At 42.8% G+C, this 19441-nt stretch overlaps 1 protein-coding gene across 3 annotated transcripts in view; it reads right to left on the bottom strand.

Moving 5' to 3' along the window:
* The window catches only part of RPAP1 (RNA polymerase II associated protein 1), a 2926740-nt gene that overhangs the window by 2228042 nt on the left and 679257 nt on the right, over positions 1 to 19441 (bottom strand). For all 3 annotated transcript variants that reach the window (XM_044073828.1, XM_044073829.1, XM_044073830.1), the window contains one exon: positions 11671 to 11850. In XM_044073828.1, the coding sequence (XP_043929763.1) occupies positions 11671 to 11850 (180 nt within the window). The remainder of the gene's footprint in view (positions 1 to 11670; positions 11851 to 19441) is intronic.

Here is a 19441-nt window from a genome sequence, read left to right as displayed (position 1 = left end):
GACATCTTTGCCTAGCATAGGAAGTAATTGATGAAGAGTCAGCATCTTGAATTTTGGATTCTCCAGAAAGGTGTTTAGAGTAGACAGGTCCAGGACTGGATGCCAAGATTTGTCTTTTCTGAGTATCAGAAAAAGTGTGGAGTAGAAACCTTGTCCCTTTTCCTCTTCTGGTACCAGCTGAATAGCCCCCAAGAGGGAAAGTATTTGTTTTTGAGCCTCTGCCCACTGATTTGGGGTCAGGTCTGGCCACCTATTTGGTATTGGCAACATGTGGAAATGAAATTTGTATCCCTGGGACACTATATTTAAAATATATCCAACAAAACACACTATATTTAAAACCCATCTGTCCTGTGTTATGAGTTCCCAGTTCTTTGCATGAAGAGCAATCTTTCCCCCCAAGGGGCAGTCAAAAGATAACTGCTTGGGAATTTAAAAAGGAAGTCATTGAGACCGTTTACCATAGGTGGGTGTCTTGTTATTTCCAGATTTGGAAGTGGAGGCCCCCACTGCTTGGTTCTGAGAGTCCTCTGGGACTGAAACCTGGGATTTTAGCTGTATCTGGGTTTGGCTTGAGAAGAACTGGAAGGGACTGGAAAGGACCAATTCTCAGTAGGCCAGTGCCTACTAAATCTAGGAGGTTGCACTTGTAAAAATTCTTTAACAGTTTGCATAGATTTAGCTTTATCTTCCATCTTTTTAAGAACTTCTTCAGCCTTGTTGCCAAACAGGCGGTCCTGATTTATAGGACCATCCAACAATTTAGCTTTAACATGATCAGGCAAAGATTGCTCCTTAAGCCAAGCATGCCTTCTAAGCACAGACGCAGTAACAGCAGCCCTGCAAGAGGCCTCTAAAGAATCAAAACCACATTGCAAAGTATGTTTTCCAACTTGTTCAGCAGAATGCATTAAGTCCTGTAAATCTTTATTTTCCACACAGCCAGGAATCAACATCACTTTCTGTTTAAGCAGTCCAATAACATGTTGCTGATATTTTAACATATGAAATTGGCAGTTTAAAGCTCTGATTGCCAAGGCTGCAGATGTATAAACCTTTTTACCCCATCTATCCAGCGCCTTGAGTCTCTATCAGAAGTGTTAGGATTTTTAGCAATAGAAGCCTTAATTCCCTTGGGCACCTGAGAAATAGTCTCTGGATCTGCAACAGGATTTTTGAAAAGGAACTTTTGGGACTCAGGAACCCTGTAGTATCTGTCAGGTTTACTAGGAGCAGGAGGCAGGGAATCAGGGGCCAAACTGGACTTCGAGAAAACATCATCAACAATGTCTAGTACATGAGGTATACCCAAAGGCCTATGCTGAGGTAGAAGAAGGAAATCCCTAAGCCTCTTTTTTGAATCAGAAAATTCCTGGCTTTCCCAGTGAAAATGCTTCGTTAAAGTATGTAAAGTTTCCCCAAAAGAAAAATCCTCAGGAAGAGAAGCAGAGGGAATGGAATCCTCTACATCAGAATCCTCATACGTAGGTTTGGGTAAATCCAGGTCATCAGAAGAGTCAGAAGAAACAGAATCCTGATCAGAAGATTCATAATCAAGATCAGCCCTAGGCCTCTTTGGGGTGGGGGGTTTGACTACCCCTGATTAGAGTTATTAGATCTTCAGCCATTTTTATCATTTGTTTTTTAGGCATAAGGGCCTGAGCATGTGGCCTGGGTGTCGGTTTTTTAGACATGGATCGAGATTTAGGCCTTAGTAATGAAGGAGGTGTTGTTTTAATATTTAAGTCTGTATTTCTGAATACACCCTCAGAAGCCGGTGCCTGCACAGCGGCTCCGGACCCATCCAAGGTAGAAACATCCGCGGGTTCCATAGTTGAAGTACCTTGTGGCATACCGGACTCCGAATGGGTCTCAGTAGAGGCCTGTGAATCAGAAGTAGCGGGTATCAGGGGCTGCGAAAGCGCCTCACTGAGTACTGGCGAACTAGCGACTGGCTTAGGGGAAGCACCGTCGGCAGTTTTGGACCTCGGTGGCCTGTCTCTATCTTTATCTTTGAATTTTTTCGGAATTCCGGTCGTTGGATGGATAACCGATGACATTTCTGGATAATTAAACCGAGAACTGAAATATTTAGAGGCAAAAGTATACCGACGACAGATAGTGCACTGATTAAATAAAGCACAAAACCGACAGCAAGGTATGTCGTGGTCAGGGCCGAAGCAAGGAATACAGTACTAATTAAAATCTTTATGAGGTATTTGCTTTCCACAAGTAATGCAATTATTAACTTTTATTTTGACATCGGTAAGGAGCAAGAAAAAGTTTCCCCAATGGGGTACTTAGCTTTAAGTTGAAGACTTCGGTTCTGAAACTCAAAAATGAAAATTTCAGGAGTCGGCCGACCGGCACTTGCAAACTGCTTCTGCTTCGGGCACCACACGGCAAGAAAGATTGATGTAACGGCGTCGGCTGCATGTTTTATACCCCTGATGACCTGACGTCATGGAAGAAGGGACAGCAACTGATGCAGGACCAAAGACTTTGTTAAGCAGGCCGACTGAGGGCAACCTGCCAGCAGATTACCCAAATGCAGTGACTGCAACAGTGAAACACGAAGAACATCTAGGATGATGGCAGCTGACACACAGCCAAGAACTTGTAGTATCAATCTTGCTGATGGTACTTGGCTTCTGAAAGACCTTACATGATGTGGAGGCAAAGAAGCCATTTTGTGTTATGTATCTAGAAGGGCACCAATGAATTCCAAATTCTGAATGGGAGACAAGTTTGATTTGGTAAGGTTTATGGCAATACCCAGGAAGTTGAAGATATGAAAAGTACAGTTTTGTACCTACCATAAATGCAGATGTCCGATAGATATGCAACTGCAGTCATAACATATGGGTTGTCCTGCCTCAGGCAGCCCTCGGTCGGCCGGATTCCAAAGTCTGGGTCCGACGTCGGCTGATGCCGCATTTCTCTCCGACGTCAGAGCGGCTGGAGTACATAAGCATCAGCCGACGCCATCTTCTTCAGTGTTTCTTGCCCCAGATGCCAGGTGCCCTCCAAGGAAGGCTGTAATCAAATTGGAAGATAAAACAGGTTTCCAGACAAATAAATAAGCAATAAACAGATACACCATAACAGATATCCCCAGCTAAGGGTAACAGGGATAGGAGTGGACCCAAGGCATAGAGGGGAAGGAGGGAGGGAAAACCCGACTGCAGTTGCATATCTATCGGACATCTACATTTATGGTAGGTACAAAACTGTACTATGTCCTTCAAGAATACAACTGCAGTCATAACATATGGGTTGAATACCATAGCTTAGCTGGGGGAGGTGGAATGCTCTAAGAAAAGGATGGTGTAGCTATCAATCCCTGCAGGACTGAAGAAGCAAAGCCTGCTCTGGATCTGGAATATAGAGGAAGGTTGTAGTGTTTGGAAAATGTATGCACGGAGCTCCATGTAGCAGCTTCTAGAATGTCTTTTGTAGGCACCCCTCTTAAGAATGCTGTAGAGGTGGCTGTAGCTCTGGTGGAGTGCGGTCTGACATTGGCTGGCACACTCTTTCCATGGAAGGAATAACAGAATCTGATGCAATGTCCAATCCATTTTGAAATTGTCTGTTTTGAAATTGCTTTTCCTTGTACTCCAGGGGCGTAAGCTACAAAAAGCTGATCAGACTTCCTACTGGTCTTGGTTCTGTCCAGGTAGTAGCAAAGCTGTCTGTGAATGTCCAAGGTATGCAACAGTCTTTCCCCTTTGTTCTCAGGATTGGCAAAGAAAGTAGGCAGGTGAATTGCTTGATTTAAAGATACCCTAGATACCACTTTTGGGAGAAAGGTAGGGTTGGTTCGTAAGGAGACCCTGTCTCTGTGAAAAGTTATGAACGGTGGTATAGCCATTAGGGCCTGTAATTCCGAAACCCTTCTTGCTGAGGTAATGGCCAACAGGAATGCTGTCTTCCAGGAAAGAAATTGTAAATCCACAGAAGCTGCTGGCTCAAAGGGAGGTAAAGTCAATTTTTCTAGGACAAAGTTGAGGTCCCAAGCTGGTATTGGTGCCTTTCCTGGGGGCTTTATATTCTTGATTCCTCTAAGAAATTGCCTTAACAAAGGATGTGAAAACACAGGTGGAAAAGGTGTTGTATCTAGCTGAGATAGCTGAAGCATGTATTTTTATAGAGGAGTATGAGAGTCCATTATGTAGTACATCTGCCAACTATTCCAGGATGAGTGGGATGCTCAAAAGTGATGCATCATGGCCCTTGGTGGTATTCCAAATGCTGAATCTCTTCCATTTGGCTGAGTAAACCTTTCTGGTGGATGGTCGGCGGGCTTCTGTCAGTATCCGCTGAACTTCTTTGGAAAGAGGTAGGTTGAGGTTATTCATGGGATCTCCCAAGCTGTTAGCTGTAGCGTCTGGATGTTGGGATGAACTGTCCTGAAGTTGTGTTGAGTCAAAAGTTGGGGCCATTGAGGGAGGGCCCACGTTTTGTTGTGACATATGCTCCGTAGTAGTGGGTACCAGTGCTGTCTTGGCCAGTCTGGAGCTATTAGGATCCCCTTGGGCTGCTCTGCTTTGATCTTTAGTAACACTGTGGTCATCAGTGGCAGAGGTGGGAATGCATAGATTTTTAGGGAGCTCCAGTTGAATGAGAGAGCACCTATTTTCCATGCTTTTGGATGATATGTCCTTGAACAAAACTTCTGTATTTGATGATTGAGGTGGGAGGCAAATAGGTCTATATCCGGCCTGCCCCATGTTGAAGTGAGTCGTATAAAGATTTCTGGATGTAACCTCCATTCGTGGGGGTCTAGGAAATTCCTGCTTAGACTGTCCGCCAAAACATTGTCCTTGCCTGGAACAAACTGGGATTGCAACTGTATGTTTAGGCTCAGTGATTTTTCCCAAAGATTCATTGTCAGTCTGCAAAGGGGGTAAGAATGAGTGCCCCCCTGCTTGTTTATGTACCACATCACAGTGGTGTTGTATGTCCGTATTAGTAGGTGGCCTGGTTGTAGTTGTTGTCCGAAGGCCTCGATGGCATGCATTACTGCCAGCATTTCTTTTTGGTTGATGTGCAGATGTGTTTCCTTTGGAGACCATTGTCCTTGAATACATCTGCCCTCCATGTGTGCCCCCCATCCAAGGTCTGAGGCGTCTGTGGTCATGGTCTGTGTTATCTGAGGTTTTTTGAATGACATACCTGTGTTTGACTGGCTTACTGAGGCCCACCATAGAAATTCCTTTTGAAGACATGGAATGAGTGGTATGGTTGCTTCTAGGTTGTTGCTGTGTTGAGACCATAAGCTTTTTAGGTACCATTGAAGCTTTCTCATGTGTAGTCTTGCTAGTGGAACCAGGAGAATGAAGGATGCCATGTAACCCAGGGCCTGTAGGAATCTCCTTGCAGTCATCTGGGTGAGCTTTGCTAAAGTTTTGAAGTAAAGAGTTAACTTCTTTTGCTTGTCTTCTGTCAGGTAAGCCATTTGAGAGGCTGTGTCTAGTTTGGCTCCTAAGAAGGTAATTTGCTGGGATGGCTGAAGTCTTGACTTTTGAAAGTTGACTGTGTATCCCAGAGCCTGTAGCAAATATATGACATAATTCAAGTTTTTTGTCAAAGTTAGTTTGTTGTCCGCTTGTATGAGGCAATCGTCCAGGTATGGGTAGATTTGAATCCCCTGGAGCCTGCAATGAGCAATTACTGAAGCCAGGCATTTCGTGAATACTCTGGGCGCAGTAGATAAGCCAAATGGCAATGCTGAGAATTGATAATGCTCTGGCCCTGCAAGAAATCTGAGGTATCTTCTGCAGCTGTGTCTGATAGGGACATGCAGGTATGCCTCCTTGAGGTCCAGAGTAATCAGCCAAGACCCCTTGCCCAGCATGGGAAGGAGTTGCTGTAGAGTCAGCATTTTGAACTTTGGTACTATGAGAAAAGTGTTTAAAGCGGACAAGTCCAGTATTGGTCTCCATTGAGTTTCTTTTCTTGGAACAAGGAACAGTCTTGAGTAAAACCCCTGACCTTGTTCTTGTTGTGGAACTTTTTCTATTGCTTTGATCTGAGCAAGCAGAGAAATTTGCTTGATAGCCTCTGCCCTCTGGTTTTGTGGCAGGTTTGGCATGCCCAGTTTTCTTGGCAAGGTATGAAAATGGAACCTGTAACCGTGGTCTATAATGTCCAAAATCCATTTGTCCTTTGTCAGTTTGTGCCAATTTCTTGTAAACAGAGATAATTTTCCACCCAAAGGAACTTCTGCTTGCTCCTTGGTCAGCGGACCTAGAGGAAAGTCATTGAGAATGCCCCTGTGGGGCGGGAGAAACCCCTGTGTCACTTCTTTGGTTTGCTGGTTGCCATTGTCGTCCCCTGTAGGATCCTCTGTATTGGCCTCTTCCTCGGGCACGCCTGTTTTTGCCCCTTTGAAATCTTTCAGGATTAGGAAAGGACCAGTTTTTAGAAGGCCAGTTCCTGCTGAATCTAGGTGGCTGAACCTGGAGGAAATCTCTGACTGTCTGAACTGACTTGGCTTTTTCCTCAATGGACTTTAACACATCTTTAGCATTAGCACCAAAAAGCTTGTTCTTTTCCAAGGGTGCATCAAGAAGTTTTGCCTTAACATGATCTGGTAAAGGTTGATCTTTTAACCATGCATGTCTATGAATGACCGCCCCTGTCATAGCTGCCCTACATGAAGCTTCCAATGCATCATATCCACACTGTAGAAAGTGATTGCTAACTTGCTGAGAATTGTGTACAGCCTCCTGCAAAGTCTTCCTATCTAAAGGTTCAGGGGAGGCCAATCTTTTCTGTAAATCATCTAACAGGAAATCCTGATATTGAAACATGTGAATGAGACAATTGAGAGCTCTCATAGATAAAGTAGTGGAGGTGTAGACCTTCTTCCCCCATCTCTCTAAGGACCTTGCTTCCCTGTCGGAAGGCAAAGGGTTTTTGGAGGTGGTAGCTGAAACCCGTTTAGGCCCCTGGTAAATTGTTTCTAAATCAACAGCATGGGCCTTAAAGAAATGAGAATGGGTTTCTGGGACCCTATAGTATCTGTCAGGCTTGACAGGAGCAGGAGGAAGAGTATCAGGGGTAACACTGGAGTCAGAGTATAAATCATCCAAAACATCAAGCACAGGAGGTATAGCTAAGGGTCTGTGTTGGGGCTTTTTAAGGAAGGTTCGAAGGCGCTTTCTGGAATCTGAATATTCCTGGCCTTGCCACTTAAAATGCTCCCTCATGGAATGCAGAACTTCCCCAAAAGACATATCCTCAGGAGGAGAAGCCGAGGGATAGAGTCCTCTGCATCTGAATCCTCATAGGTCTGGAAGGGCTCTTCCTGGCTTTCGGAGTGAACAGAGTCCTCAGAATCTTCATCTGTGGGAAGAGGATCAGGGGGTTCAACCCTGGGCCTCTTATCAGGAGGAGTCTGGGATCCTCTCTCAGGATGGGCCTGGGAACCTCTGATCAGGGAAATTAAATCTGCGGCCATAGCCATGATTTGAGTTTCAGGAGTAGGCTGAGGTAAGGTCTTAGCAGAAAGATGCTTGGCCTTGCTGGCTGCCTTGGCACGTGTGTAGGCCTTGATAGACATGGACATGGGAGGCCTAGCCGCTCCACGTGCAGGAGTGACCTTATCCACAGCAATGGTCTCGGGCATTTCCTCGGTTTCAGTATCCGGAGGAAAGTCAATAACTGGCGTCGGAGTGGCCTCCAGTATCGGAGGTATCGGTAATGCGGTGTCTTCGGTTCGGAGCGGTGGAATAACCGCCTCAGAGGGAACCGGAGCACTCGCGGTTAATTTTGGCGTGGTGTCGGTGGAAGATGCGGGCCAAGGATGTCGGTCCCGGTCTTTTCGTTTCTTAGGAGTCTGCGTTGTCGGTTGTTCCGACGGCATCGTATAATCAAATTTATCGCCGAAAAAGTCTTCAGCGAACTCCGCCCGGCGCCTGAGAGTGCGCTTGTTGAAGCGAGCATAGGCGGCACAGGCCGAGACGTCGTGGTCTGGGCCAAGGCAAGGGAGGCAGTAAGAGTGGAAATCCTTATGAGGTATTTGTTTACCACAAGACAAACAATTATTTACTTTTTCAGTAATTTCTGACATCGGCTGAGGCAAGAAAAGGTCCCCAATGGGGTACTTAGCTTTTTTGATGACTTCGGATTCGAAGAATACAGGAGCTGACCGACCGGCACTTGCGAACTGCTTCTGCTTCGGGCACCGCGCGGCAAGAAAGATTGAAGAAGATGGTGTCGACTGATGCTTATGTACTCCAGCCGCTCTGACGTCGGAGAGAAATGCGACATCAGCCGACGTCGGACCCAGATTTTGGAATCCGGACGGCCGAGGGCTGCCTGAGGCAGGACAACCCATATGTTATGACTGCAGTTGCATTCTTGAAGGACATCAAATGATCCCTGGCCTGAAGAAGCTGATGCCAGGTTGGGGCAGTTAGAAGCCAGTTGTCCAAATATGGAAACACCTGGACTCTTTTCAATCTCAGGTGAGCTGCTACTACTGCCATCCATTTAGTAAACACCCTGGGGGCTGTGGTGAGTCTAAAGGGCAGAGCTCTGAACTGGTAATGATTGGCTCCCAGCCTGAAACACAAATGACTTCTGGAACATCTGTCTACTTTGATGTGATAGTATGCATCCTGAAGATCTATAGAGCACATCCACTTGTCCTTGCGCAACAACAGTAGAATGGACTGAACCGTAACCATCCAGAACATCAAATTCTTTACACACTGATTTAGATTGCTCAGATCCAGAATGAACCTCAAGTCACCTGTTTTCTTTGGCAATAAAAAGTGGGAGTAAGTTCTGAATCCTCTTTGTTCGGTTGGGACCTCATGGATGACTTTTTTTTGCAGTAATATTTGAATCTCTAGTACTGCATGCTCACGCTGACTGGGTTTTATGTCCAGGAGTTTATTTTGTTCCATGGAGGTGGAAGGAAAAAGGGAATGTAAAAGTCTCTGGATATAATACTTAGCACCCAAGCATTTGTTGCAAGATTGGTCCAGGCATCCAGATGAAGTGAAAAATGACCCCCGACTGCCTAAAGAGATGGACAGTCAGGCAGCACTTCAGGAACACTGATACGGCATGTCAGAGAAGGGTTCTCTGAAGCCCTTTTTCTGCGGATCTCCTCTGTCTCTGAGGTGACATCTACCGCTGAAACTTCCTCCTCTGCCTCTGAAGGAATAATCCCTGCATTGTACCTGAAATGGCCCTTGAGATTTTCGAAACCAAATCTTCTTACCACCTCGCTGATTTATGGAAAAGGTATGCTGAGAGGTAGAAAACTTGATCCCCATGGGAGATAGGGTTCTTCTTTCCTGTTCACTCTGGGTAAGAGTTTCTTTGACATATGGCCCAAACAAAGAGGAGCCATCAAAAGGGGGCGTTGATAAAAGATGCCTTGAAAAATTCTGCAAAGTCACAAAGCCTCATCCAAGCAAGTCTTCTGACAGCAATGCCTGAGCTGGCTGCTCATGAGGTGCCCTCCACTGTATGGGAGATAGGTCTCATGGAAGAATTAGTCACGGAAGCAAGAGTAGCCAACTGGGGAGATACTTTCTTGAAGTCCTCATCCAAAATGGTCTCTGCAAGAGAGCTGGAACATTCCTTGACCAAATCTCTCTGCAAGTGAGTGAAATGTGCTAAGTAATTACTGACCTCAGCACAAAGGTAGCTGAGGCATAATGTGCTTACCAAACCTGTCCACCGCTCAAGACTCCCTGTTCGGCAGATGGACAGAGGAGCTTTGTTCAGCTAGCTCCTTTTGGTTGCTGCTGCCACAACAATGGCATCATCAGGAACACCTTTAGTCCAATGCAGTCTGTATTTTGGGGGGACCAAGGAATTTGTCAGGGTGTTCCCGGCAGGAAACTAAATCCAAAGAGCATTTTCTTTTAAGAAACCTCCTCTATGCTGTGTTCAGGGGAGGTATCAGAAGAAAGGGGGACTTCCTCGGGGGAGGAGGGACCGGGAAGCTTCTCGAGGTTGGCTGACCTTGGACAAGAATGATGGGTTCAACACTCAGATTCAATGAAGGGCAAAGGGGAAGATAAGACAGGTTGGCTTCATCCATCAGGGGAGTCACCCAAGACACAGACGGGCCTGCCCCGAAAGCCTTCAAGAACACTGTCTCTTCAGAAGGAGGAGGAGGATAGCTGACCAGCCACCTTTCTGTCTAAGGATCTCTAAGATGTCTTCAAAGGAGACATCATCTGGTGGTGATTGTGGTGATCCTTTCACCTCATCAAAGTCTGGGTCTTTGGTAAGGGACTCCACTGGGGAGCCTACGTGCCTCCTTTTGCACATTTTCTTTTAAGGAACCTCCTCTATGGTGTGCTCAGGGGAGGTATCAGAAGAAATGGAGACTTCCTCGGGGGGAGGGACCGGGAAGCTTCTTGAGGTTTGCTGACCTTGGACAAGAATGATGGGTTCAACACTCAGATTCAATGAAGGGCAAAGGGGAGGATCAGAGATAAGAGAGGTTGGCTCTTTATGTGAAGAGAAAGCCCTTTCTACAATCTAGAAGGCCAATGGACCCAGAGAAAGTCGTATTGTGTCCCTCAGTGCCCAGACAGTCATGGAAGAAAGGACCGGAATAACTTCTGAGCTGTGACCTCTAGACAGAATCAGACAGAGCTGTAGACGGCGGCCAAAGCACCAAGAGGAAGGGACGAACACAAGAAGGTCAGAGACTAACCCATCTCCCTGGAACCAACACCAACATCAAGGATCCGAGATCCACACTGATCCGACAATATCAGAGCAGGGCTGGTTAAGGTAGCTGTTGGAGTCAAGGAAAGAAGCTTCCCTGGATTGAACGCAGGCTCTCTTGGTTACCTAGGATCCTGGGCCTCCGAGATCACTGGTCGGATGGGAGAAGGAGACTAAATCAGTTTAGTAGGGACACTCATGGATCCGAGGGGGGATGGAGCTGACAAAAAAAATCTGAATTTGAGCTTTGCGGAACCTCATACTGTCCATATCAATATCAGATAACCTCCTACAGGACCTTGAGAAAGCTACTGCTGCAGGCCTTGAGTGTTTGGTGGGAGTCTGTAATAACTTAGAGACAAAGTTGGAGATACGGCTCTCATAGAATACTTGGGAGTCCACCTCCTAACTCTCAGATCCAGAGTCTTAGGATCTGAGGTACATGTGGATGGCCTAGGAGAACTAATAGTGGAGATAGTACTGGTCGGATCCAAAGAGCATTTTGGATACAACGGGGTGGAACGAGTTCTTGGATCTGTCATGATCAGATCTGAGGTCTTAGTTTTGATGGAGGCTCTGACAAAGCCCTCGAGGTCTAGTGAGGACATTTCCAGGTCTCTAAAGACCCAACTTGACTCTTAAAGGGGGTTTAGGACCCTGGTGAAGAGGATAAAGAAGCAGGCAAAAGTCCTTTCAGTATTAACTTGTTTCTGTGATTGGCATGACGTCCCTGTCTTCTACAGTTTTTGTCTCTCTTACAAATACAAACACACATACAAGCACACACACACACATACATACACACTATAAAAAATTACAGGCTCTGAACCTTATGATAGCTCAGAATGATCTTTAATAATGAGGTTAAGGATAAAAAATGTTCATATGGATCAAGATAAGTGTCAAACAAACTAATAAATACAGTAACATACAAATGAGACTGGATTTCTTTAAAAATCATACCCAGCTGAGCGAACAGCTTCTTCTGTTCTTCCAGGATCTCATCCGCTGACATATTACGTAGTCTCTCTATATTTTCTTCATGAATTCTCACAGCTTCTTGTTCAGTGCTGGGTCTGTCAAGTCCCAACCCATTTGCAATTCTGGACAATTGAGTCTTGTTTAGTATTTCACTGGGAAAACCTGAAAAAAGCAATAAAAATGCACCACTTACTACTCACCAAGTGCTGTTACTTACAATTAACAGTGAAGATAAATATTTTCCAAGATGTAATTCAGTGCCAGGACAGGCCCTTCATTCAAATCAATTTCCTAAACTAAAATGATCAAAATAAGATACTGAACAGTGCTTCTGAAATTTAAAAACTTAACAAAATATCAGGAAGCATGATTTGCATACAAAAGAAAACACAAGACATAACATAGCATATGAAGAAAAGGCAAAATTTGTGTGAATTACTCACATAATGATTATCATGGACAGCTTTTACAAAATATATAATTTAATTGCCTTCCAGTTAGATCAGTAACCTGTTTGGCAATTAGAGTAGAACTTACTGTAACCTCCGAGGGATGCAAGTGACTCTGTATTTCTGTATAATATCGCTGTTATTCCTGACTTTTAGTGGATAATGCTAAATTGTGTGTAGCATCTCAGTAGTTTCTTGTGTTTCTGTAGCATACCACTGTTGTTGTTCCTGACGTTTAGTGGAGAATGCTAAACTGTGTGTAGCATCTTAATAGCTACTGTTTTCTCTTCATAACTTTTATAACAATCCATAATAGTGCAGTGTATGTTTATAATAGCTTATCAACTGCAGTTACCTTTTTTTTCTCTGCTTTCCTTGCATTTTCTGTTGCTCATAGAATTATGTTGTTTCTTACAAGGTATGCTGCTCCTCCCCTGCATCCTCTTAGTTACTTGGTAATCAAAGCATTTTAAAACTTCAGACCTAATATTTACCTTCTTTTCCTTTTTATTTCCAACCTTCTCAGCAAAAGTTTTATTCTGTGCCCTGGCCAACCTCCAATAAACCAAAAGCTGTCTGGTTGCCCTGCACTCTAAGACCCTTTGTCGTTGGAACGCTAAAAGTCCTTTCAGCTAAACTAGTGTATATTAGAGTTGCATTTAATCTGTCCTCTAAACTAAAGAAATTCTGCTATAGCCTTTTACTGTAAGCATGCACACTACTGGTCTTACCCCTTTCTCTTGGAAAATGTTTACTTATGTATCTGCAGTCCATATTTGTATTGTTTTTTTTCCCTATAGAAGTGGTGGTCCTTTTCACCACACTGTACTAGATTAGTAGCACAGGACTTCTAGTTATTAGGAAGATACTGTGATACACTGACCTGGAATTAACTGAGCTTGGTTTTCCTGATTTTTTTTCTTGGAAGCTGGCCTGGTCCAGTTTTTCTGGCTCATCCTGCTCCATTCATCCTCACTGCGCTCAGGCTCACTCTGCTTCTCTACCCTATCCCCATTCCCACCCACCCCTGACATCATTTCCTTTATAGCTAAAGCTGCTTTGCCCCACCTCCGCACTAGCCAATAGACATCCCTCTCCTCTACTCATACCCCACTTCACCATTAACTAAAACACCCACTCCATATCCCTCCTGTGCCTTACCTGCTTTTAACTCTTTCAGTCACTCAAGAAAACTCCTTCAGTTAATTCCTGATTTCTTCTACAAACCTTAAATAAATTGTTACCCTTTAATTTATTTCTGAGCTGTAACTAAATCATGGCTATACCTTTCAAAATTCTATCTCTCCCCCTCCTATGTCTAATTATTTTCTCAGCTTTAACTGCTTACCATACTCCTGCTTACCACCCCATCTCCCACACTGTCTTATCCCACTACCCACCATACAAACAACTACTCCATCCCTACTGACCCTCTCTCTTTAACCATACCACTATATCATTTCACAAGTTCAAAGTACTGTGCATACCAAATGCCCAACCACTCATCAAAACAAAACATCAGTTCCTTCGCAAATACTTCTTCATGCAAACACTTCAAAGTACAATAGTACTCTTATCTGGTGATATTCACACCAACCCAAGCCCTTGCCAACAGCACTCTAACTATGCTTATACAGCACCCCTTTCCAACAGCCTGACAAATAACTCATTTTAATCACAAGCCTCCAAAAATCAATCTTTTTTTTCAATAAATATACAAAGCACTGTCAATAAAAGCATCCTCCTTCATGCCTGGATTTCTCAATATAACCCAGATATACTTGATCTATCTGAGGCATGGCTAAAACCTCATATTATAAACTGCAACATTCTCCCCCCAGGTTATAATATTGTTCGGATGGAAAGAAGTTAAAAAAATAGTGGAGGAGTAGCTATCCTCTACTTGGACCAGGCCCAGGCCCCCCCCCCCATAGCTATCCCTGATTTCTGTCCTTCTGAAATACTTATACCAACCTCTAACCTAAATCAACACAAAAAAATTGTCATTGCAGCAATGTACATACCCCCCAGGTAAAAACATTCCCATACTTGAGTAGTTTCTTTCCTGAATTTCTTTTTCCATTCCCTATGAAACCATCATCCTTGGGGATATGAATATTGACTGGAACCTTGTTAATACTGCATCCCCTAGCTACTCTATAAATCTTTATGGCTTCACCCAGCTGATCACCTCACCCACGCACCAGCAAAAAAAATTCCCAGAATGGCACGGTTATCGACTAGATATTGGTATTCAACCCCCCAGTGCTATCATAACCCTTCCACCCTACCTAGCTCCCTTAGTGACCACCTCCCTACCTTAGTATGACCCTCTCCCAATCTTAACAAGAGCCACCAATACAAAGAGTCTCGTAACCTTACAAACTACAACCCTGTCACCCTAAACGAATTACTGTCCGCTGTAAACTGGTCATTTCTACACACATTACCCCTTAATGAGGCTGTCCAAAGCTTCAATAATTTATTCCTAGAAACCCTTAATACTCTTACTCCCAGTAGAAAAATTAGGCTAAAATGTAATTATGCACCATGCTAACCCACGCAACTCGATCACTTATGAACAAGACAGACAGTGCCTGGAGAGCAGGGAAAAAAATAAATCAACTTTCCACCTGAACTTATATAAACAGCTTTGCAACCAAACAAAAAAACAGGCCCTACTAGACAAAAAAAAAATGTTGTATCAAAAGTCTCTGAGCAACCCACATTCCAACCTGAAGAAATTCTGGCACTTAATAAACAAATTACTATCTCCAGGGAACCCCTCTTCACCAAACTCCTTCTCTAAGAAACCTTCTAATGAAACTGCATGTCTACTTAACAACTTTGTCATTGAAATAATAGAAAAGCTTACTAAACCAGAAACTAAGACTATACCTCCCACCTCATCTTTTCCATCGTTCCCCCTAGCACCTGTAGCAACTTCCTTCATCAGATCACTTCTTAAACTCAAACCCTTTTCCCCATCAGCCGACAAACTCCCTCCATTAATTCGCAAGCATGCAGCCGAATCTGGAGGATACTTGTATCTATACTTATCAATAAATCCATCCAAGAAAATACAGTACCAGATATCTGGAAAAAATTCCCCTCCACAAGGAAGGAAATTCTACAGAACCCTCAAATTACAGGCCTATTCTCAAATTATCCCCCTTATCCAAGATCCTGGAAAATGTATACATAGACAAATACTAAACCATCTCTTTCTTACATGCAAACCTAATTACACACACACAGCACGGTTTCCGACCCTTGCACAGTACTACCACTGCCCTATCTTTCACACACAACACTGCCCAAGCCAGAGATGATGATAAACTTGTATCAGCTCTTTTCATTGACCTATCCAAAGCATTTGATACCGTTTCCCATCCCATCCTTCTAAACAAACTTTCCAGTCTACAACTCTCTACCTCCACTGCCTCCGTCAAATGGCAAACATCCTTCTCCCCTTTCCGCCTTAAGACCAGGGTTCCTCAGGGTTCTATCCTGGGTCCCCTACTTTTTAATACATTTACAAATAACCTCCATGTCTCCTGCCCCCACTCTACCTTACTACAGTACGCAGACAATTGCACAATTATTAACACCTTCCACAATATACAAAATCTCCACACCGTGATCCAACAATCTCTGCACCTACTAGACAAATGGCTAACGGAAAGCAACCTGCTTCTCAACCCCAGAAAGACCAATCTTCTCCTTTTCCTTCCAAAAAAACCTCAATCCAGCTAAAGACAACTTCACAATCTCATCCTTAGATAATACAATTATCACCACCAACTCAAACACCAAATTGCTCGGCGTTACTATAGACCAATTTATATCTTAAACTGTATCAGAAAGTCCAATCAAAAACTAGGTCTTCTATACCACTACAACAAATATATACCTAATGAATATAGACCGATACTGGCTCAAACATTTATTCTACCATCCCTGCTGTATGTTGCTCCCATACTTACTAACCCTCAAAATAATCTCTTAACCAAACTAGAAACCACCTATAACAAGATGGCAAGATTCACAGCCAGTAATAGCTACAAATCCCATCATTGCATATCCCTGAAAAGCTTAAGATGGCTTGAGCTCCCCCACATGCTTCAAATGTCACAACATCAAACTGCACACAGTGCCCTAAATAAGCCCAACTCCTGCACTGCCCTTACATCCATAATTACAACCTCATGACCTCAAAACCAAGCCAAAGAAAAATACTGGAAAAATACTTTACACTCATTCAATTGCATACTCATGGAACAAACTTCCATTGTCACTTCGCTCCACTACCAAAAGTGCCGAATTCAAAACGCAATTAAAACTTAATTTCCAACATGCATAGATATGTACTTGTCAGGAAATTACCTAATGAATTTTTCTTCTTCTCCTCTCAATTAACATATCTGCCTGGTATCCACCTAAACTGTCTACATATATTACGCTCTCTCTGCATCTTTGTTGTACTATACTATGATGTTACCTTAACTTTTTTTTTTAATGCATTAGGCATTGCTACATTCCTTGTAAATAACTTAATGCTAACCAAATTTCTGAAACACATTGTTACTACATTCTCAAAATACTGTACTTTTGCCTTGTATATATTTGTATTGTATATTTCTCTCTATTTTTGTACAGTTAAGTATCTTACAACTTGAATTGTTAGGTTTTTCTTATTTTTTAATTACTATCCTGGAACATTTCTCCTTGGGTCTCTGCTGAAAAAGGGCTCTCTGGGCCCAGTTGGACTAACTCTGTTAAATGTAAACATACACAAAATAAAATAAATAAATAAATATAAATAAAGGAATGCTATTTTCAAATAATAATATTCAGCAATAGAATCTCCATCAGCCCAACCAGCACCATTCTATGAAATCACCCTTCATAACTTACATCATTGCTATGTAGTCAAAGATACTAGCCGGTACTTGTCAGTTATTTCCTGACCTCACATTTCTTTGGTACTCCTCCCTCAAAAGTTGTTGTTGTTTGTCTTTCGGCTTTTCCCAATAAGGGGTCGCCACAGCGGAACTCCGGTCCGCTAATGATTGGCAGCAGATTTTTACGAAACGCTGAGGTGCCAGCTTGACGCCCAACCTTCAACGAAGGCACGCCCATTTACGCACGCATGTCTTTCAAACGCTACCCAACCACAGGAGGACATGAGGACTCCACACAGAAGGCACTCCCAAGCCCAGCCGAGAATCGAACGGGAGAACCTCTTGCTGTGAGGTAACAACGCTACCGCCATACCACCGCGACTGCGACACTCCGGTGGCATGGCTCTTAAAGAAATGCAGTTTTATCACTAACAAGAATCCTGAAAGGCAACAGAAAACAAGCTAGGTGACAAATCTAATTGAGATGATGTAAGATACAACTCAAATATTTACCCTCAAGGTGAGCAGTCCAGTTAAATTTTCTTCTGATCCAGATAATGAAAAAAATCATCAAGCATATGTGGGCAAGCCAAAGTGGTTTAAGTCAGTCCTGAGCTTATTTATTTAAATTTGCTTATCTGGGTAGACCAATGAATGAATAATGACCAATTTCTGTCTCAGACTGTGTGACATCATAATGTAAAAAAATATATATAGTGCACAAATATCAATGGTTTACATTTCTGAGTATGCATAGACAATGCAACAAACAATACAAACATGGAAGATTGAACAAACCAAATATATGTACTTACATTAAGTGAATTAAAAAAGGCAGAATAGATTTAATGTAGGAGAAGTAGAAGTGGAGATATTGGGTACTAGTTGCTAAGTTAATAAAACTAATATGAAAGGGACTAGATTATGGGTAGTGGGTTTACAGCAGTAATGGCAAGGTAAGTTGAATCATGATTTAAGATAAGTGAGTTAAATCAGATCACGTACATGGGAAGAAAATATATCGTTTTATGTGACTTGCACTTTACATGGACAGCTGCATTCAAACTGTTTTAGTAAGCACTGTTGGAACTGTGGCCTGAACAGGGATTCTTTATGTCATCAGTTAAATCAGGAGAAAGTGACCACCATACTTTTAGGGCCAGTAAAGAGAAGCAAAGGTTAACACAGTGCAGTTTCAGAGAAGGGGTTTGTAGGGACAGGCAAGACCTGGGCTTGGCTTCCTAGGTTAGTTTTGAGTGGCAGCAAAAACTTTGGAAGAGAGAGGGGAGGAGGATGCTTGAAAGAGTAAAGAGCCAAAAAGAAGATTTGACCTGTCCTGTACTGGAAACCACTAAGTGAAAGAGTAAGGCAGTGGTGTTACTTCCATGGTGAGTTACAGATGAATCAACATATTTATTGGAGATGGTCTGAAGGGTTGCAGTGTTTTATTTCTGCTTAATTAGAACCATGACCAAGGCTGCTTAAATTAGCACTTCTTAAAGAAACAAATCACACCTGTTACTTAATTAGAAGCCAATTTCTAGCTCCATGCATGTAGAGCTTGACAGTCAAAAATGACACACGGCAGAGATTTCCTGACTTTCTGTATATGACTTACAATACATACAGGTGCATAGTTCTAACTCCATGAGAAAGCAACATTGGAATACACTGCAATACAGATGCTACAAAGCTCACAGTAGATGCCCCGTCTATGTGATTCTTCTATTAAGCCTCATGACAAGATGTGGTGTCACACACTAACAAAGTATTTGACAGAACTTAAGAAAAGTACCTTCAGAACTTGTGCTAAGAAGAGAAGAATAATTCTCAAGGGAAATATGGTTTCAATACAATCAATGGAAATTCTTGTGAAACAGAGAAATTTGGCTTAAAACTAGAAGCTTTAGATGCGGAAATTCAGTTTACTCCTCAATGTATATAAACTAACATAAAAGGCACAGCAGCGATGCAGGCAGTAAACACAGCATTAACCAAAATGCAGGAAACAAAGCTGAAAAAACGCTGCTTCATGAACTTTAAAATTCGGATTTATTGCAATACAAACAGAAGACGTGGTAAGCGCTTTCACCTGGATAGGCTTCTTCAGATCAAAAGAACCCCCTCTAGTACACCCTTAATATAGTAAAAAATGCGCCAAAAACAATTAGACAATTAAAGGCACAGTACAACTATCATGGTATACAACATAAATGAAATGCTTACTCTAAAATACATTAACCATAGTAAAATAAAAACACCTGTACTACTCATAAAACATAATAGAGTTATATAAAAAAACAGAGATATATAAAAAAACAAAAAACTGCATAAATAACTGCATAAATTCATACTGATTGCACAACACTAACAATAAATCCTCTCATAAAAATGTGCATA

The sequence above is a fragment of the Protopterus annectens genome, chromosome 6.part0 (genome assembly GCF_019279795.1).
Source record: "Protopterus annectens isolate FY-2018-M chromosome 6.part0, PAN1.0, whole genome shotgun sequence".
NCBI lineage: Eukaryota > Metazoa > Chordata > Ceratodontiformes > Protopteridae > Protopterus > Protopterus annectens.
This window is presented reverse-complemented; position numbering and strand designations above follow the sequence as displayed.